Raw genomic sequence first — 22,792 nt, forward strand, 5'->3', positions numbered from 1 at the left:
GCAGCGAGTATGAGCATTTGACAGACTGAGGTCAATACAACACTTTGGGCATCTTAATTCTGCCTGTGAAACAAACCAACATCAAACAAGGCAGCGGCTGCAAAGGCCACTGTGACACCAAGCTGCTCTCTGTCATCACGGCTTAAAGGGAGCTGGATCCCACACTTAATAATTCCTAGGGGAAATGTCTCACGAAGAGAGAAAAGTACTAAACTCTGCTTCCAGCTTCACTGTCGGTATAGCTGAGGGGAGAATTTGGCTTTTGGTAACTTGATTAATACCAAATTAACATACGCCTTTGGACTTTACTTGAGATTGTTTGATTTTCCCTGCGTCCTGCTTTCCTCTCTGAGACCCTGCAGACACCACCTCTGCCCACCTGAAAGTGGGGGGCAAGTCCCCTGCTCTCGAGAGAGCAGTGGAGCTGCATGTCCCTTGTCCACAGCCTCCCTGATGGAGCGGCTTGTTCCACACTGGATGCAATGCCTTTGTGTTTTTAAGAAGTGTTGCTCGTATTTTTGACATTTTAGAAAGGTTATTCAGAAATTTCTATTAAAACAACGTGAGAGAGGTGCCTAGGGAAAAATACAGGATTGGCATTCAAAGCCCCATTGCAAAGCACCTTATAGTATATGAAGCAGCACTGATACAACAAATTTCTACCAAATCCCCATGAATTACCACAAGCATATCCTTCTCTATGTAATTAAAACAGACTCCAAGTAGTAGCACAAGCACAGCAGTTTAAGACTGTCTTACCTGGAATAGGTATAATGGGAATACTTTCATTGGGGACCACACGGGGGGAACTGCTGTCCTCCACATAGAAATGGGCAGTCTGAAAACACTTTCTGATAAAAGAAAAAGAAAAAAAAGATAATAAATTCAGGGTGTGAAAAACTACCCTCTGAAACAACAGCCAAAAACTTTTGCACATGTTCTGCTTCTCCATTTCTCTTCCATTTCTGCTCCATACTTTCAGACATTATAGCTTTGAAATACCAATGCGTGAAAACATGTGTGTTTTCTACAATTAACAGTCCTAATTCTGGATTCTGGTGTGCTCTAATTCATTGACATCTGACATCCACCCATCATAAATGCTTCTGTATATTACTGCTAAGTACTACTGAATATGAAATTACACTCACAAAAGTTAGCAGTTGCAAAACAGGTTTCAAATACATCATTCAGAAAGAAACTCTGCACACAAGAAACATATCCAGCATACAGTTCAAGCCAAAATCCACCTAAGACACCAGCATTTCCAGGGAAAATACACTTACTGTAAAAGTTTCTGCTGTGTAACAGCCGACAGACAGTAATACAGCATCTGTAACTGCTGTGTGTCATGGTGTTCTGCTATGAAAGTTATTCTGCAAACATAACGTTTTTTTGTTTGTTTGTTTTTAACACAAAAGCCATATAACCCTCATCCCATCCTGCAAACTTGTATTACATACACTGCTACAGAAAAACGCAATAGACACTTAGCTAGGGCTCCAGGAGTCATCTCTGAAAAGGCCTATAAAGAACAGCAGAACTTAAATCCACCTGACACTTTTTTTTACCTGTATTTAATGCAAAGCAGAGAGCACAAGCTGGTCATCACAGAAAAGGTACTGAGCAGAATAACATCAAGAGATCCGAGGAGACTCTGCATGGTGATGTTAACTGAGGCAGGGTTTTCCAACACCAGCGTCACCGCTCATTGCTGACTTAATGAGCTGCTTGAGGCTGGAACTGAATATTTAATGAGTCTTGCTTGGTGCGAGCAGCTATTGTGGCAGGAGAAGGGTCTGCTCTCATCTGTCGAGGCGCTTAACAATAGCTTCCCATTGCAGAAAGATCCCCCTCATTGCAGCCCTTAATGAACTGCTTCTCAACACCTGGGCAAAGTTTGCAGGTGGCCTTGTGAGCTGTGCCTTTTGTCAAGTTGCCGCTTCCCTTGCTGAAACGTATTTGCACGTAGTGGCTTACAAGTTTCTGCCTTGCAGTCTGCTTCTCTGTAATTTGGGCATTGTGCTCTCCACAGAGAGCCCACTCTGCAACGCTGGCTTTGCAGACTTCCTCAAAGTAATTTGTGCTCCCTTTGTCTTCAACATCCATGCATGCCAGGGAGCGAAATAGTCACTGAAAATCAAACCACTCTCTTAGGCGAAACCAGACCCTGAAATAATCATGGGTGCTTGCGTTCCATGCATTTGTACTTTCTACTGCAGTCACAGTGCTTTATAACACAAGCACATGCTATGGCTGCACAAGTACAACTTAAGACAATACTGAAGCAGGAGAGAGCGGATTTCACAGCATGGAGTAATTGTCTCGGAGCAGCTTTCTATTTTCAGGCACGATGTCTTGCATTGTGCTGAAGTTATTTATTTAGCGAGTATGCTTTTGTTAAGAAACACCATAAGGTGAATTCACACATGAGGATGCAAGATGTGCAATAGTCTCACAGCCATATAAAAACATCGGCTGAACTCCCCCCATCCTACTTGCTCCCTGTTCTCAGTTTTTTTTGGCAGCCTTTATTTTGGACAATGCACACCCTGGGGGCACGCAGCAGAATAAATCAGTCACACATAAAGAAGAAACTATGAATATGAAACAGGCAAAATGTTCTTGATTTTGATGTATTTGGGGCTCTTTCCCTTGAGTCAATACTACAAAAATCCTTGAACGGCTTCTCCTGGTAATGAAGGCCTTAAGAAGGTGTTTGATAGAAAGACAGACCTTTACGCAGGGATTTACAGGATTTTTTTAAGCTGATGATACTGAAGAAAAGCAATTATTTTCTGTTAATTTGTTATTCTATACTCTGAGAGGCTCTGATGGGCTGGCATTATGTTTTTTTTTATGCAGCCATAAGATAGCTTTTCCTTAATAGCCTCAAAATATGTAATTGTGTTGATAAACACATCATGCGATATTGTAAGGCCCATGATGGCAATAGCAGAACACCCAGTCCAGCACATCACTGCTGAGCACAATGTTGGAATAACAATGTATTATGTGAATATTTCACATAGTAAAGTTTGCTACAATCATTAATGTCATTAGCAATGCTTTATTTTATTTCTGGAAGACTTTCTGTAGCTGTTTTGAAAAGGCAGCCACCATGGAATTTGACTAAAGATTTTCTCAAGTCACAAACATCCCATTGTTTTATGTATATACATACATAACACAGCATGTTCATTACTTTACAATACTGGATACTGGCAGGTTAGGTGAAAGAATGCCTCTCAAACATTTCTTCCCCCCCACTTTTTCGTAATAGCTGTAAATATTCCAAGTTTAGCCTCTAAAGCTGAGCTTGCTGTGCACAGGCCATTGCATCCCTGTCCTGGTGACTCCCTCCAGGTCTCAGGGGTGCCTGGTGGCAGCAGAAGGCAGCACTGATGGGACTATGCAGGCTCAAACTCTCTGTCCTCGAACAGGACAGAGGATTGATCTTTAAAAGACCTTTTACAATGGGCTTTACAAACTCACTGGATGCATTTTCTAGCAAGTTCTGCTTACTGGGTCTGTTTCCTACTCTTGCATCTCTCCTCTGTGCAGATCCTGGAGGGAACTCCAGGGGCACCAGGCAGATGCCTCCAGGCCCCCAGTTTGGATAATGTCCATTTTTCCTGAGCAAGGAAACAGCTGGGCCCAAGAAGAGCCTTTGTCAAACTTGTCTAGTTTGTACTAATGAAATACTGATAGCTGGGATCAAGACTACTGAGAGGCATTTCAGACAATTTAGTATCTTCCTTTTCCCCCAGTTTAGGATGCTCCTTTCTATCCCCTGGCATTTCCCCCACCCATCACCTTTCCCTCAGCACACAAACCTTAAGCAGCAGCAGTTGCTAAGGCTACAAGAGGCTGCACTAAAGCTGTGCACGTATATGGGAAGGGCTGGATAAAGGAGAAGGATGAGAGCAGAAAATTGCTTGTTTCGAGTCACTGGAGAAGCAGCTACGGAGAGAGGTGGGAGCGGATGCAGGGCTAGACAAGCTGCAAGTCTACAACTGTTTTCACATGAGCACGTCAGCCTGTAACTTCTAACCCCAGTGTGTACCCATGTGCAGGTGTTTGCACCCGCGTGCCTGTTTGCTCAGGAAACCAACACTGTCAGCAGTCCTGAGTGAATGAGCGAACGGGATTTGTCAATGGCATAAATATTATTAAAATCTTAACAACCAAAACACTAATTTTAGAATAATTCTTGCATTTCTTGCAGCACTGGTGGAGGAAAAGCAAATCACAGCCTTGATTTCACTTCCGGAAGATTTCTGAGAGCCCGCATCTTTTCTGCAAAATACCAAAGACTCTGTTGTCTCTGAAATACGCCTGTGTGCAGTGAAGCACACCATTTTCTCTAGCCCCATATGTTTTTTTGGCTTTCTTCCCCTGGGGTACAATAACTGTTCGGGATTGTGGTGATCAGACACACAGTTGTCACATATGGACCAAAATGCAGAAAGTAAAACACTGCGAGATTAGCAACTCCCCTGAGAAGGAGCAGAGGCAGGGTCTGGAATGCAAAGACAAGGCGAGGGAGAGCATCCCCCTGCCCAGAATCTTTTTGCAGAGATACTGGCAGTGAGTTATTAAAGCAAACTAGCAGGATGCAAAGTCCCAAGCAGCAGCACCTTATTATCAAGCTGAAAGCAGAAAAATATGCCGAGTTGGTCCTGATTAGCTGGGTTAAATGCTTGTTCCATCTCCATTGAGCAAAACAGCAGATTAGCTCCTGAAGAAGAGATGCCTCATGAGATTTGACACTCAAAACAAGTTTCCTTGGTTATTAGTTAATAAACCTCAAGCAGCTTCTCTTTTATACTCATCTAAAAGCAAGAGGGAGAACCTGATCACATAATGGCCTGAAAGCATGGATGCATTTTATTTTTGTGTAGAAGATAGCACCTTAGTGTTTATTTAATACTGCCTCCAACACAAACACACAGTGCAGGCTGCAGCTGATGGGAGCACTGGGAATAGATCGGAGGGCAGCGTCTGGCCTTTACTCCTCTGTACTCTGTCTAGCGTGGGCAGCATCTCCTGATCTGTGATGACAGGCGAGGGATCCGCTCTGGAGCTGAGGCAGGGAGAGAAGGAGCAGGGGGTTATTGCAGAGGGCGAGTGATTGCCTCTGCAGTGGCTGGCTGAAGCCACCAGGATAGTGGCTGAACACAGGAAAAATCAAAGGGAATGCTTCACTTTCTGGGGACACCCAAGAGTCATGTCCTGCCTCACACACTGAAGGAAATGGCACATTCATTGCTTCCTTGTTCACTAGGGATCTACTCCTTCTTCCAGGCATTTCTGTTGGCTGGAGCAGCATGTATTCCCTCTCCAAGGCTAGCCAGATTTTTAATACTTTATTGCTGTAATAGCATCTAGGAGCTCCAGGCTCCCAGTTTCTTGCAACTACTCTCTTCCTGGGTCATTACCTCCTAAAGCATGACCAATTTGAGGGCAGATGGCTTGAAAGGGTCCTGGAGGCCTATTCACTTCTGTCAGAGCAAGGCAAACCTTGTCCTCTGGGTACCCTTCCTCCAGAAAGAGCCTCCCACAGTCCCATAGACAGGAGATCTGCTGAACGTACATTTATTAAGAAAGAGACCAATAGTCCCTGCAGCCACCCTACTTGAACAGACAGTCCTTAGCTGGTGTGCAGAACAGGTAAGATCAAACAAGAATCAAAGCAGGATCTGTAAGCGACCTCTAAACCAGGCTGCACAGGACATGGCTCAGCCTTTATCAAATGCAACCTGGATACAGGCATTCGTTCACCACGCTCCTCCATCACCGGGGTGGGGGTGGTCTGCAAATAACTCCCAAACAATGATCCAAAGACAGGAAATGATCCCTTTCACTACCTCTGCACATTCATTCTCACTTTTCAGTAGAAGAAAAGGTGCTTCAGATTCTCGTTGAGCTGTTTTGCATGTTTTCCAGGAGACACAATTAAGATTGGTTTCTGCTGGCACCAAAAACAGAGTATGTATGCAGTCAAGTGTACTAGTAACACATGGCTCTGCACTTTAAACTAGCTTCACTATTCCTTGGCAAGCATTTGTCACTGTCAGAATTGGCAATGACTCCTCAGAAAAGAGCTGCAGACTACCGAACAACAGAAGCGCTGCAAATCATGACCATGTCACCAGCAGAGCAGTGGATGGGAGCCTGGACAACAGCTGTCTGCAGTCTGCACTGCTCTAGCTGGGGTCATCAGTCACTGATTTTTATGAGCAATAAAACTGACTCAAGCGTTAAGAAGAAAAAGAGAAGAGAAAACCACATGAAAAAAAGCTGATCTTATGAATATGAATAAGCGACCAGCATGGAGCAGTGATATTACGTTCATTGTATCAGAGGGGCATCTGCATTTACTCTTTTTTGGGCAGAAAATGGCTTATATTCCCCCAATTTTCTACAATTATTTTCAATCCCAGGTCTTAACGCTTAATGATCAGAATTCAAAAGCAGAGTTATAAAAGAACCTATGCTACACTGGAGTGGTAAGGCAGCAAAGGCTGACCGAACTTGAGCTATGGGAGGATATACAAAGCAGGAATGCATAAAACCCAAGAGAACAAAGGAAAGTTGAAAAAGGAGGAAAATTTCTCGACAATAATGCCGATTCTCCTGCATAACCCTCCCGAAGACGATTCACTTTCTCTCACAAAGCAATTTCTGCCTGTAATCTTCTTCAGCAGCATCAAGCATTGCCCAGATAGGATAACTGGAGAGGTCTGGATGGTACATGGATGGGTTTCAGAAGTTCACAGCATGCCAAGTCCTTGGCATCCTTTCCCAGACAGGATGGTGAAAAGTAGCCTGTCCCTTTCAGGGGACTTCCTCTGGGCAAGGAGAAACGCTTTTTCACATTAGTGAGTTGTTGCACACCCACACAGTCCTGCAAAAGCTAAAAGGATCCAAACGCTAATCATCAGTCCAACCACACATACTTTAAACCACACGTTCTGCAGTACCGTAAGAAATAAAGACAAGAAAAAGGCTGAGAAAAGGCAGATGGAAGGGGAAAAAAAAAAAAAAGGCAGCGGCAGACAAAACTTTGAGACAGTATTTGTGATGAAAAACACACCACTAGTAAAATTGTCCATCTGAAAAACTAATCTGCAAACAAGACTAGGGATTTCTGACACGGAAAGGCAGCTAATTTAATATTTATGGCCTAAATTTGCCAGCTGACTACACAGCTCTCCACAAAATTAAAAATCCTCTTCTCCCTACCCTCTGAGATCCTATTCTGCACCAGAGACTAGACACCCATTCACATCACATATGATATTGAACTCAGACATTATACAAGAAATAATAATTTTTAGGAAGGTATTCAAATAATTAAACAGTTAAGAAATGACAGCACACACTAAGATGAGCTGCTTTCAAGCCCTCCCCCCTTCATCAGCTGTGCGACCAGAAAGTGCCCAGGTGGCCAGTGCAGAAATGCACTTAGAAAGGTCTTTAACTGCAAATTTAAGTGGATAAATCTTAGTTTAACTCAGCACAAATATTTTCCACGCTTTCTTGTCCCATCTTCCTGCTGCCCCTGGAGAACAGTGAAGGCGATGGTGAAACCTTATTTGTGATGACACTTGGCCCTGTAACACTTGGTAGCTAATTACTCTCCTGGTGACCTCTGACAGGGCTAGCAGCATCAGACCTTCCCCTCCTGCTTTAATCAATACTCACAGCAGCTGTGTTGGATACACTCAGCAATTTTACAGACGACTGAATGGGTTTACTCATCAGTATTTTCTGCTGCAAGAGAACAAGTGCCCTGGTTATATGCACTACCACTCAAAACTTTAATGTCTTCAGGCAAAAATGGGGTAGAGAAACCTATAGGTGGTATCTTAAAATGGTTTAAAAATTAGGCACGGTTTTAAAAACCCAAGGGAAGCCTGATGTATTAATTTTCCTCTCCCTGAGCCAACTATTTATTTAATGCAACATTCATAATAAAGACTAGAAAATCACAGAGGAAAACAAAGATATGCCTTTTCCAATCAAAACATATCTTAGGCAGTTCCTATAAAATGTGTAGTACCTCCAATGCCCTAAACATCATGTAATATTAAAAAGGAACCTAAAACTTTTTCACAGAAGGAAGCTAAATTTAACCAAGTGAAGAGTTGTTCTGTAATCACAAGAACTGCAGCAATCAATGAAGATTGCCTCTTACCAGAGAGGAGCTTTTAGTAGCACCTCTAAGAACTCAAAATTGGGCACACTTGATATTATCATTTCAGGACATGAATTCCCTTTGGGATGAATCTCAAGAAAGGAAGGAATAAAACCAGGGTGGCACACTGGGAGGTTAAAATACAGGTACTTTTAAATGCAAAGCGTAATTCCTCTGGATTGAAATTTTGTTATAAGACAAACAAGACAGAGATGATCCCACCTAAAAGAGGACAGCAGAAACTGGCTTTCTCTCTGGAACATTCACCTCAATGTCTCCAATTACTCTCAAAACGGAAGAGCTCTGCTCTTTCCTTTGCAAAAATATTCTTTCCTTCCTCCAAATGGGACATCAAAACATTCAATTCAGGTATTCCAAGCCATGGCCTGGGACCTAAGCATAACACAAAAATGTGCTAAATATTCAGGCACAGTTTTTAGCTCTGTTTTGATGGCCCTGCCCATCTTCAGGCAGAAATGCCAGTTAGTTAAATATAATGAAATACTCAATGGGAAGCTCCCTGTTTCTCAACAACCATGTCCACGTGCACCTGGACTAAAGCGGCATGGGAGAACTAGGAAGCTTTCCCAACACTGCTGGACATATTTCATGCTTAGCTTATTTGAAGCCAGGATAAAATGTTAAAAGTGTGATTATTTCCTTTCTCTTTTCATTATCGTGTATTTGGAGGGTGGGCTTTTTTTGTTGGCCATTTCAAAATGAAATAGCTGCTTATAAATTTTCATGGTCTCTCTGTTAACTCTGTTTAGAACACAATTAGACATGGCACAAAAAGATACCTTTGGAAGCACAGTACAAAGGAAAAGAAAAGAGCAGCTGGCACCGAGAGCAGAGAAGCAAATTATTTAGTACCTGGCAGATAATGAGAACACTGAAAATACACTACTTAATGCTAGTGCTCTGACAGGGCTACGTACATCACCTCATCACGCTAATACAGACAGACCGGGTGGCAGCCAGCTGGTCCTTCTTCCTCACCCATCTCCCTGAAAGCGAAGATTTGTAAGCTGCCAAATAATAAACCTGGACAGAAGTCTTGAGGATCATTAATCTCGCTATCAATCAACCTATTTGGAAATTCGCTTCTTGCTGTCGCTGATACTAATCTGGTAGTGACTCGAGAGCTCTGGGGAAGCCTGGAGTATGTGTGTCTGAGGAATTGCTTTAATGAGTTTCTTGCATTCAAAGGTTAACAAATGTGACAAGGAAACAGAAAAATCAGAGACAATAAACTACCATCCATTGAACCAAACCACTAAGAAATACCACGTTGCATATTTCGCTGTGGTATACCGAATACATCTCTAACTAGCTCTGTAAAAATACTGTAGTCAGACCCCAGTGACCTATCTCAGATGCCAGGAGACATGCAGGCACGTTAGTGTGAGCTCTGCCCGCTCCAATACTCCTTATCTGCTGGGCTAAGTACCTTGGGCATAGTTCTGCATTAATAGAGCTATACCGCAGAGAAGCAAGTTGTATTCGCTGAAGAGATGTTCTGGTTAAATCGGACAATCAGCATGATGTGAACATATCCACCCGGCTCCCTTCGCTAAACACAACAGACCCACATCAATTAATACATCAGAATAAAAAGTCCCTGCATCTCAGGAAGATCCTTCCAGTAGCATTTGCATTAAACAGTGCAGTATTTTCTGTCTGTATATTTCTAAAAAATAAATAGCATCAACAATAGCAATAATACCAAACAAATACCAAGAGAATCAATACTATAAGAAAAATTGAATTAATACCAAAAAGCAGTAAGCAGTATGAAGCATACTTAGGCATAACAAAGAAGCAGAGAAAATAAAACCAATGGATGTTTTAAATTACCATTGCCACAGACCAAACAAGCCGTTAAGAAAAATTCTAGAAATATTTTAAGCAAGTAATGGAGGTAGAATCCACCACACCAGAGGCATCACTAGAATGATAATCCTGAAAGTCCTTGAAATGAAGCAAGGAAGAGTTCCCTTTTCAAAATAGTTAAGAAAAGGACATCTTTGAAGTTTCAGCCCTGTAACACATTCAAAGCTCCTGGAGTTTTAGTGTCAAGGAAATACCCATTTATTACAGAAAAAGGACTCGAAGTATGAGGCATATCAGAAAAGTTACCATGAAGTCTATTAGTAGGCCCCCAGTTATACAGAAGTCAAGAACTGAAAAATCAGAAAGTAACAGATTTAGAAGAGACTTTGCCTTTATGAAATCAGTAAAAAATATTCTGAAAATTAGAAACTGCTTTCATCCTTATGACAAACTTTTTTCAGTAGGTATACACTCGGGCAAGTAAACTATTGCTTTCCTGTTGTCTTAATCAGTGTGTAGAAACAGCTAATAATGAAACTAATCACAGGAGGAGAATATTTTGATTCAAGATAAAAGTTCATTGCAGATAAGTGAAACAAGAGAAATACAGCCAACCTATGTTAATTATTAGATTCCTTAACACCAAATACAGTTTAATATATTCTCTATTTATAGACCGTTCTCTTTATTTGCACTATTTCCAAAGCTTTAATCTACCTTTTATTAAGCTCTTTATAACCTTTCACTGTTGATAAATGCGGGGCTGGGGAAAAGGAGGAAAAAAGCCCACAAGAGCTGCAGTTTGCATCTTAGCAAAAACATATGAACGCTTTTTAACGTATGAAGAAACACACCTGGATCCATCAGGCACTTGCTCAGAAGCAGACATGTAAATTAAACACAAGCTCTTGGCTCAGAATTTCCTCTTCTTGAAGCTGGTGAAGCGATGTGGCTGCGCAGGCAGACACACTGTCCTCAAGGAACGTAGGAGATGTCTGCTCCTAGGTGAATTGTTCAGTCCTGACACCTCTAGCAATTCAGATTAATTTTCCACCTACTGTATTTATGCATGTCATTTCCATGCTCTGATGCGATCTTTGGTGGTGCTTTCGCTGACATTAGTGCAGCAATTAGACAGTAAGCTTGGGGGTGGAAATGACAGCAGCAATCACCACAGCCAACAAGGCACGTTCAGGTATGCAGGCAAAGGGAGGTTCCCGCGGGGACCGAGGTCCTGCTGCTAGACCCACTCCAACTATTTTCATCTTTGCTTATAACTGGGAACTGCAATAACAGGTTCCTGTTTTATTCCACTATTTTAATCCAAGGAGTTTTGTGAGCTAAAAATGTTTGAAATGTAGACTAAACAGCAGAGTATTTTGCCACTATTTCTGGTAGTTTTGTCCCAGACATTTGGTTTCAGATCTGTGATTTCCTGTCGAGAACACACAAGTGTGAAATACTTGTTGATCCGTTTATTCATTTGCCTCCTGGCTGATCGTAGCCATTTTGACAGGATGGATAAATTGACTTGCTCTTTGTGGTTTTTTTTCCCCACGTGCTTCTCCATCAGCCTGGAAGCACTGCCCCAGCTTCCCAGATGCCATGCTTAGGTCTTTATCACTCCTACACCCTCGCTTTACATCCTGCACCCTCCTCCTTTTAGAGGCTTGCTAAGCCAATTTCACACAATACACAGGTTGTCTGAAATGCCACAAACTCTTGTTATAGCAGCTTCTGAAACTCCATCTGCCAGATGAAAATGGTGCATAATATTTAGAGAAACTATTTTTGAACAATTCAAACCCAATAAACATTTTACATCGCTCTTTAGGACATGAGCTATACCTGTGACAATTGTACTTGGTTACTCCAGGCAGCACTTAACTATCTGTGACACATCTCAGCAAATCATCTATTTTTCAAAGTCATAAACAAACACTGCAATTTGGAAAGGGAACAACTCTTGATCATTCTCGTTGAGGAAATGGCAAAGGTAACAGCTTCAAGTGATCAGGCAAAACCTTGTAACATCAGCACAAGTTTTCAATGCAAAGTAATTTCATCAGGCTAACAAATGAGTCACTTCTCTCCAACAGACGTGTAGCAGAACACAGTGCACTTAATTGATGTGCCCTTTTATTGCAAAACATACCGTCTCTCTCCACTTTGACTAGAGCAATGGGGTGCAGCATTGCCAGGAAAGAGCTGAAGAATGCAAACTTGGCACCACATAGTATCTAAATGTTGATTCAAGGAAATTACGAGACATTCAAGGGGACAGGTCCCAGTCTCCAAATTGTGCTCCACTCTTTCTTACATTGCCCCCATGTGATTATAGCAAGTTTGCTTAGAATTTGCTGCTCACTCTTCTAATTGGATTTCTGCAAAGGGCAGTTTGCTGTGCCATGAGCTTGTCACTTTATATCCTGCTTTAACGCCAAACCACTCAATTAATATTAAATTCCATTTATTATAAAAGCATTTGTTTCTACCCATGCGATGCTATCAGCAGCCATCTAATTAATATTTGTTTCCACAAAGTGGCTCGCTGATGGTAAGATCTCAGGTACAGCTAGTAACTTTAAAAGGGGAAAATATGTGAAGGCAAGAAGGTCAAAACAGAACATGAGCTGTAACAGAAAACATCCAACTTGTATGAATTTAACTCCAGCTTCTCAGAAAGCTGAGTCAATACAATCAGGTTGGCGGAGAGCAATGACAATGTTACAGCTAATCCAGTCACCAGAAAAAAATGAGGAGTGAGGTTGCCAATGTCTCTCTCTCTGGGGTGGGGAGATGCTCTCTGGCACACCAAGGAAAAAAAATGCTGGAAGAAGGCATGGAAGGGAAGTGCTCATCCACCGCCTTATTCCCCCATGAGCTGAGCTGTCTGCTTTCCAGGTTTCCAAAAAACTCCAAACAACTGGAGGACTGTGGATAACATTAAACCCTGAGCTACAGTTGGTTTAAAGCCCCTTTTCTTCAGCATCCTTTTCTGTGCTCAGCACACTGGGAAATTAGCACAGCCTGTCCCAGTTTGGCAGTGAGGAACTCAATGGACCCCACACTTGCCATCCAAGGAGCGAAGGAGGAAAGTGCTGCAGATGGTTTAAGTGCTTTAAAAAAGCTGGTACAAAGCTCAGGGATTCTTTTGTACACTTCCAGTACAAGAAAGCACTGCTAAGGAAAGAGAGGACAATCCAAGTGCATGCTCAGATCCTACAGACAACACTGTAACCCACCCGAATGTGCGTCGCTAGCAAACACAGACTTTTCATTTCCCCATAGGCCTGGCTGCAGCTTGTATTATCACAAATGCTGGTGAAACGGGAGTATTTCTTCTGTGTTCAGAAGCACCCAGCTGCTTCTCAAGCAGAATGCTCCTGAGAGCGAGATTACACATTCAGACATGGTGAGATGAAGCAGCTGCTGAGAATGTGTATCAAATACTGTGATTTCTTCTCTTCTGCTCTTTTATTCCGTGCACCTCAAATAAAACTATGCTGCAGGGACAACAGGTCTCTTTCTAGTAGTCTCCACCTATTCCTTTAAACTTTACAACAGGGAACTTGTTCTATGTAGCTGTGTGGATAACAAAAACAGTGATGTTGAACTCTAACCTTCTGCTACCACAAAGAGCTAAATTAATTCCCTACAGCACATCAGCACTGCTTTTGAAAAGGTCCAGACTCTGCAAAAAAACAGATGGAAACTGAACTTATGGGCCTTTAAAGATGTCAAGCATTTCCTCACAGTGATGGCATAGGAATCTTTCTCCTTGCCATCAATTTTTTTATTAATCAGAGCACACATGGCAACTCCCTGTGTGGCACCACTCAGGGCTCACCCCATCAACATAAAACCTTGCAAAATTATCACCTCAGGTTTACCACTGGGATAACAATGCTTTTATACCTAGAATTAAAAAGATTAATTGTCACAGCCTGGCAAATCAATACGCAACTGCAGACACCAAACTCCAATACTATTTCGTCGCCCCTTTGCTTCCCACGGACCACGGTTCCACCATTCGCTACGTGGCTCAGCAAGCCAGCGAAAGGACTCCTGTTGCACTGTTGTCACCTTCGTGCTTATGCTTTCAGGGCTACTGTTCTTGCAGCTTTTGAAGCACAAGTGCACTCTGTATGGCAGCAAAGCCAAGTCTGCAGGCTTCTGCTTTGACGGCCAAATACACCCCAGAGTGCTGCAGAGCCCTTCTAGGTCCCCAAATTCTCATCTCCACCACCACATTATGTGGAACAGAAGATTCCTGATGGCCCATTTTCTTGAAGCTGTTTGTGTAAGGACCTGAGTCAAGTTACTCTTTCTCCCCCAAAGAGCTGAACCGGCACTTTTACCATCAAGAGAGTGGCACAGTTGTGAAATGCCCAATTGTTTCTGAAGAGACATCGGGGACCAGGTGCCAGGTCCTTCTTCACAGATGACAATTGTTACTGTAAGCATAAGGAAAAGGGTTCTGCCCTCCTGACTGCAGCCACGCGCTCTACATGAGTTGGCTTTGCAGTGATAAATGTCACGTTTACAATGGGGTTTGCAACATGAAAGTCCGTAATTTGCTTTCCAGGGACCTATGCTTGATTATCAGGAGAGTTAGAGGCATTCACTGAAGTCTAATGAATAGAATTAACACTTCATTTAAACAGGGACTAATATGTATGCAAATGAGAAAAAGTTAAAAATAAAGAGTTCAAGCCATAATTTCAGAAAATGTAGACTGCATCCTTATGAAATATGAATGTTTCAATTCACCTCATATCTTTACATCTATGTTAGCTGCTTTGCATGTGAACAATAGGGTGCATCAAGCCCATTTTGATTTTTATATTTGAACTTGGACTTATAAAATGGATTATATTGAAACATGAATAATATATATGCTAATTAAAGACTCCATTTAATGACATAAATAAAGACGAAGACCAACACAGGCTAATTTCCATTTGCAAATTTCCTAATTACTGTATTTTCCTTTGGAAAGCAGAAACTTTATTTCCCCAGCCTCAGAAAAAAAGATAATTATTTTCTTTGCTCACATTTTTTAAAAAAACTTTTCAACTTTTTTATTCTTTAGGATTGGTCTCCACATGGATACAATTGCTTTGCCTGGATAGAATCCATATTAAATATCACCCAAATCAAACTATGGTGATTTGTGCATACAAGCAGTGTAACTTCATTGTTATTAGATTTGTTTTCTAATACGGAATTAATGTTGAAAAATATAAGGTGCATACATTCTTTAATATCACAAAGCATGTTCAGAGTAACTGTCAGATGTAGACCAAGTTAAATATCCTTGACATTTGCTAGGCTGTTAGTCGCTCTCTCCCTTCTTCCTGGTCCCCAAAATTAGACAGAACAAGGGCACCAGACAAGTGTATAGTTGTAGGGAGACAAGGTATCAGCAGAAAACATGACCACAACTTCTGTCATTCAAAGCCTACAGAAAAGCTTGCTGAAGAATAAACAGATTGCAGGAAAAGCCATTTTAGGTTAAAAGGCTTGCCTGTACCTATGACAGTGAGGGAAGTTGTAAAAAATAGTTTGTTCAAATGAATATGAAGCCCACAATGATATCAGGGCCAGGAGAATCTTTTTTTTGCTGTTGTGTAAATGTTGATTATGTGGATAAAGAAGCCTAGATTCAGCCTTAACTCACAAAACCATCATTTGCAGGCTCTGAAAAGCAAACTGCAAAGCAAACCCATTTACTCCCTGATTGAAGCAGCACCCTGAATGCTTCAAAAATAAGGAGCTGTATGAATGGGAAGAGACTAACCATTCTGGTACATTTATGTCCTAGGCTTCTATTAAAAAAAAACACCAAGAAAACACCAAACCCAAAACCAAACCAAAACATGACGAGTATGAGGACTGCATCTTCACAGCTTTCACTTCATGTTTGTAATACCAGTTGCTATTACCAATGAACACTGAAATTCAGGAAACTTGCAAGACTGAAGAGTAAATGATCATCATTTTGAGTTATGATGTCGTTGGTAGTCCTCCATGCCCTCGGTACTGCTAGCACTGTACAGCTGCTGCAACCTTCACGGGTACCACTGCTGCCGGGGCAGCACTGCCCGGCACTGCGGGAGGAGAACCTCCCCCTGGTCCCTGCTCAGCATCCTCTGCCCTTGCAGTGCCCATCCCTTCGCACTCCTCTCAGCTTTAGTGGAACCGGCTCAGGGACATAAATACCTTGAGAACAGCTGGGAGGCAGCTGGAAAGCTCTTGGACCAGTTTACTTTGATCACTTCTCTAACAGCATAAAATTCTCCTCACTGATGAACCACTCAGACCATAATACTAAGGTTGGCAGACGTAATGTCCTGTGACGGGTGCAGGAGATGCTCTCCCTTGGCCTGCCTTGCAGAGAGCTATCCTCTTACTCCCATTTAAACCCCACATTCATGCCAAATACCCATCAGCAGGGGTAAACGTCATTTCCTATCTCCATCCACTGCTAGTGAGGGGTTTGCTCCAGCTAAGGAGCACCTGGATCACCAGCCTCAGGCCTGTGCCAAAGGGAAGATATCCCTTTATACATGACTTGGAGAAGCCCCCACCTGCAGGGATTCAGCATCATAGCCCTGAGCCCAATCTGTGGCATGACAGAACGTGCCTCGATCCATAACGGCTTAAACCATATTTGACACGGGGGTGAATGAGATAAGCTCATGCTGCTACAAAACATGAGGAATTTTACCAGCACTCACTGGAAACTTCCTGATGGTGGTTAAGAAATGGTTTTAGACAGTGAATCACTGCAGAAATATATCCATTTAACTGATAATTTGATCAGAAGGAAAAAAACACAAACCCAAATTTGAGCCTTCAGGGAATAAAACATTTGTTACTATTGAGAAATGCTTTTATTTATTTATTTATTTATTTATTTATGTATTTATTTTTAACATTAACAATATTTTTAAAATTCAAATTTGGCTTATTTCTATTGCTTTATAAGTGTCGCTTTGTAGGCTATTTCAAGACGTCTTTGTTCTAGTTTGGAAAAGATGGGATTTCTAAAACATGAAACAACCCCACTGATCAAGAACCAGGCATGCCACCTACACCTGTTTCAGTGTAAAAGTTAGAACTCAAATGGATTTTAACTTGTAAGTCAGTAAAGTAAAATACATGCTGGTTATAGCAATAGAGGAAATGTTTTCTTTTAACGAACGGCATGTTTATTTTTCTACACTAAATTGAATGAATTCACATAGTTGCAACATTTGTAATAGCAGCACATGTGCATTCCAAGATGTTGTTTTTCCCCAAATAGCACAGGTTTTAAGAAAAGTAAAATTAAGTCCATCCCTGCTTGTTATTGTTTTACTAGCCTGCTGATTCCTAGTATTTATCCAAGCAGTTAAGATTACTGAATTGATTTAATATTCTTACTCTTCAATTTTACAGTCAGACCACATCCTGCTGTGAAATAGCTCGTGCTAATGTTAGTCCAAATGCTGCTGTGGGACTCAGGACAGCACAGGGCCCTTCAATAGCTGTATTTTATGGTTACAAGGAGAGAGAAAAAATATAATTTATCTGGTTGCTGTGGTTAATTCACAGTTTCACAGCAGAGGTATACTGTTCCCTCCGGGTACATCTACTTGTATTATAGGATATTTCATTCACAGTTTGTCCGAGACATTCCTCTAGCTCTGAACCTACCAATTTATTAGAGAAAATCTACTCCAGAGGTACTTGTATGCACCTTAATACGAACTCGTACATGCTAAGAATATTATAGAAAAGACATAAACTAGCAACAGATCAATAGAAAACATAAACTAGCAACAGATCAAACAACAATGGGTTAATAAATTGTTTCTTGAAGCTGAGAAGGGGAACAGAAAAAGAATGTGCCCGTCTTCTTAGGAAATAGCTTTTTTCCCCCCCAAGTGATTTATTTTTGCAAAAAGCACTTGTGAAATTTGTTTCTCTTTTAAAATACCTATCACAGCTTTAACAGCCAGAGTTCAAAAATTTTGAAGTTGTAAAAAGTTTCCTGTAGAACAGCTTGCAAAAGACTCAACAGATGAGTAGGAAAAGCCAGTGGTACATGGCATCCTCTACTGCTGTGCTTATGAGAAGACCCATGCTACTCATGGCATATTATTTCTCAGCACCTACAAACCAGTTCTTAATGGAGCTTAACTAGAACATTTGAATGTTTAAAAAATATTCGTTCAAACTTAACGCCTTGTACTACTTTTTATCCAGCTACTGCACAGATAAAATCTTGCCCTTTTTTTTTTTTCCCAAGACCTCACCATTACAGCAACACTGGGAAAGGCATTTCCAGGAAAAAAAATATCTGCAATTAATCCATTTAATTAGTTCCACAGAAAGAAAACAGAAAGATCAATTGCAGCCATGCTGCAGATCCCTCCTTACCTGACCTCAGCTGCCCTTGCCTGCTCCCCTTTGCTCTCTCTGCAGAAGAAGGTATTTTTGGAAATGCTGGAGAAATGCTGTTACACCTCTAAACAAAGCAGTGAGGAGTGAGTCAACAAAAGTTTTCCAATGTGCTACCAAGACTTTTACATAAACTTCATCCCCTTTAGGGATGGCCTGTGTGGGCCTATGGGCAAAGCATAGCCTAAATGTCTTATGGGACACATCATAAAGCAAATTAAAAATAAAAAAGTATACTTTTTTTGTTTGGGAGTTTTCAAGGTCACCAACGTGCTATTTTGAATTCCAGTCTTCCACAACCAAAGCACGTATCCTCCTGTTGTTTGATTTGTGATTGCATGCTTGACATTATCTTTTAAAATAAAGGTGATGCAGACCTGGGCTCCCACTGAGTTCAGTGGCCACATCCATAAAAGTGCCTGCAGGAAAGATGTTAACACAACTGACCCACATGGTATGAACATCCCAGGAGCTGACGAACATGCACAGTTTCAGAGTAAGAATTCTCATTTAAAGGTGCTGTTAAAAATAATCACAATTCAGCAGGCACCAGGATTGCTGGCATTGGCACGCATGGCCTCACAGCTGTGAAATCTTGGTTCTTTGAGCAACCGCCATTCCCCATCTCCTTTGCAAGAAAATATTTTCATGTAACAGCCTTTCCAGGGATGTCTAGACACAGTCACCCTGGGTATTTTGCCCTTGGCAGGGGTGGCCTCACGTTGGCATTCACTCCTAACAGGGCAGTATTGACACGTGCAGTGCAGATGGTGCCATAGATAACACACAACAGGAACAACAAACTGCAGCTATACCAATCCCTTCTCCTCTGTTTTTGTTTTTAAACTTCAGATCATTGTACTCTTAACTCTTCCCTACTTCTAGGCTCCCTGCTGCAGGAGAACAGATGGAACAAAACTCCAAACAGATTTTTTTTCCACCAACCTGTGGGTCTCCTGACACGGTTGTCCTCTGCAAGCTGCCTTTGCGGTTTCTTTCCTGCCCACTTGTATCTTCCCTTCACTCTCTCTCCACAGTTAGAGCCCTCCCTCTCCCTCCCTCCCCCCCTTCCCCCGGTTCTTAGATGTGCTCTTTTATCGGCTTCACTTTACTCACTTTAAACATGATGCATTTAAACTGTGTCTTCCAAATGCTTTTTCACGCTCCTAGTCTCTGATTTACAGGACAATTTATCACACTACACCATTCCTCCTCTTTTCTCATACTTGCTTGTGTGCTTTAAAGCTCACACCGCAAAGCTGCGGAGAATGGGCCTCGAAGCTCCCGTGTAGCATCAATGACTCCTGTGGTGCTCCTGACAAATGGCTGCTTAACCTTGTTTTGGAACCTAGAGATGATGGAAATTCTGTAGACCACTGCTTTATTGTCTTTCCTATCGCGAAGCTTATTCTAGTGTCAAACCTAAATTTCTCTCTTGCTGCAATTTAAGCCAAAGACTCCTTATCCTCAGCACAAGGGGTGCAGAAGAGCATGTATTCCTTAAAGACCCCCTTTCAAGTACTAGAGCACTTGCTCCCCCTCTCCGCTAACAACCCTGCCTACCCATCTGATCTAACCAGCTTCCTCATATCGCACAACAACTACCATAGTCCTCTTGTATTTACACCTGGAGATACACCGGCCTGCTATAAATCTGGATTTGCTTTTCATTTGCAGGACAGCTGAAAGGAGAACATTGCTTCATGAAATTCAGATGAAGGCTGGACATGCTTGACACAGGAAAAAGCTGGCTTCAGACACCTGGCAAGAAGTTACTTATTTCAATGGCATACTCTCGAGAACCCCTTTAAGGTGATACAGGTTCTTCAGTCATGCGGACTCAAATTTACAAGGGCAAGGTCTGATTCAGCTGGTACCAGTTATTCAGGAGTCACTCTGTTAACGTCAATGGGACTGCCCAGGTTTAAACCTGAAGCAAAATCTAGATGGTTTCCTTGAAATGAGACATTCTGGGGTCAAAACATGCTTACCGATTTTTTATGTTGCTCCTGACGCTGTACAATTAGGACTAAAAGCACTGTGTTCTGAGCTTTGTAGATATCCTTACAGTCCTGAAAGTTGCCATCGATCTGCATTTAAGCTTGGCAAATCCCTCTCCAACCTTCCTTGCTCAAGAAAAAATGGTTGGTTTATAAAGCGGCAGCTGACTACGAGCCTCACCAGTGAGGAAATGGAAATCTTGCAGATTTCTGGTTTGCAAGAAAAAGTAAAACTAGTGTTAATTAAAGAAGAGTAAAAGTAACAGGCATATAATGAGAGAACATGCCCCTTTCCACAGTCTAGCTCTTAACAGATCATCCAGCATGCTTAAAAAGCAACTTTCCATCTGCAAATCTGTCTCTCTCTCTTTTTTGTCTAATGAGCATGAGTTAGTCTGTTCAAAAGCCCAAATGGGCATCTCAGGGCCAATTCAGCAGCAGGGGGTCTGTTACTATAACAACTGACAACTCCTGTGATTTCTGAAAGGCCCTAAAGTAGCCATTTGGGAAATGGTTATTGAGCAAGAAGTTGTGAAGGAATGGCTGTGTGGGGCGCAGAGACCCAGCCTCCCTTTGCACAGCTGCTCTCCCCGACCTCAGCCCCATGCACGGAAGAAAGCCCAGCATCCCGCCACCCTTGCAAACAGCCGGGCCGGATCCTTTCCAGCGCCTTGCAAGAGGGAAAGATAAAAGCCCACGAGCCAACAACGGGAGGAACAGCAGCGGCATGCTACGATCTGGCCTTAGCAGATCTCCTTGTGGGCTCTCCCACCCTCACCCCGGGCTGTGTGTTGCCGGGTGGAAGAGCACAGATGCTGTCGGAGAAGTTTTCATATTGATTTTCCTCATAATGGAAGAATGACAAGTGCTCAAAGAATGGTATCAACAGCTAGAACAAGCAACCGGCAGCTGCCCTGAGCTTCAGGCTTGAAAGCAAGCTGCCTGTCGTCAGCACAGAGGATGAGCTTAGTCCCCATAAGCTTAGTTCCCTGCATGGGATAAGAGGGAGCTGATCACAGGCCTGCTCCTTTTTAATGAAAACGAGCAGTGCTTTAAGATACAGAACACAAAAGGGCCCAATATTTCAGTACCTTACCTCTGGCACTGGCAAAATTAAATACAAACTGAATCTTCTGCAATAAAAGCTGAAGAGCTTTTTCTGCATTGCCTGGGTTGAGGGCTCTGAATCAGGCTGGGCTGCATCCCCCTTGCCAGGCAGTGACCTGCCCCGTCCCCATCCCTCTGAGGCTGTTTGTCATCATACAAGCCTAGACGTGGCCATTCCCAGAGGAAAATGAAGGCATGCCCTGTTCAGTATGAGCAGGGCACATCTGGTCACTAAAAAGGAGATGGAGGCTGCATGAGGTTTCAGGCATGCCATCCACCTCCACATTTCCCCTCGTCTCCCTGGGGTATTGCCTGTCTCCCAGTTTAGGGAATCTATTGCCCTTGTTGGCTAATTCTCCGCACCGCTTGTGATGACATGAGTTGCACTCTGGGGCACTGCCATCCCCAAGCTTGGATGTGGTCTTCGGTTATCACTGGGGGCAGTCAGTGTGAGCATCCCTATCCCTCCTGCTCATTCCTGCCTCATGCTGGTCCCTCAGTTATGCTGGTACAACTCTGGTCTGGGAGCTAGTCTCGCTTAAATCAAGGCATGAAAGCTCCTTTCTCCCTTTTTTTTTTTTTTTTTTTTTTTTGCAAATGTGGATTATTTCTCAGTCCAGCTCCTCACATGGTTGTACAAACATTTGCATTGGTATCACAGAGGGCAGAACAAAGGCAGGAATGAAGAAGGCTGCTTGAACCGCTGCTATTAAAATAAATACTCATGCAACTGCACCAGAGGCATTCTCAAAATCAACACACAGGCTCTCAGAAAGTGTTACCACCTAGCATCCTACACGAGTGAGAAAACAAGCAGAATCACGAATATTTTAGAGTAAGCTAAAAGCGGCTTTTATCATTGAAAGCAAGCAATTTTACAATGCTCTGTAAATTTGCAATGTTTCTTTTTCAATCAGTACAGTAGATGAACAACACATTGTGTACTCATAAAATAAAACCTAGAGATCGGTTCAAATAACAATTTCAGCACTTTTTACTACCTGCTACAGGCAGAAGCTCTTCTTCCCCCCCCCCCCCCCTTAAAACTGAAGACTGCCTTAGCTATGGAGCTGTGCAAGTTCCCCAGAATTTAAGACCAAAAGGCAGTTTTCCAAGGCATGGTTATTCGACATGTTCTTGGTCTTACGTTGCAGCTTTCATTTTTATATTGCACGCTGATTTACAAATACGGTTGACC

General features: G+C 42.3%; 1 protein-coding gene across 1 annotated transcript in view; it reads right to left on the reverse strand.

Annotated features, from left to right (window-relative positions):
* Positions 1 to 22,792, reverse strand: part of PTPRG (protein tyrosine phosphatase receptor type G) — a 408,497-nt gene that overhangs the window by 39,197 nt on the left and 346,508 nt on the right. Inside the window, exon 14 of the mRNA XM_056334994.1 lies at positions 760 to 851. Within this exon, the coding sequence (XP_056190969.1) occupies positions 760 to 851 (92 nt within the window). The remainder of the gene's footprint in view (positions 1 to 759; positions 852 to 22,792) is intronic.

This window comes from Falco biarmicus, chromosome 4 (assembly GCF_023638135.1).
Source record: "Falco biarmicus isolate bFalBia1 chromosome 4, bFalBia1.pri, whole genome shotgun sequence".
NCBI lineage: Eukaryota > Metazoa > Chordata > Aves > Falconiformes > Falconidae > Falco > Falco biarmicus.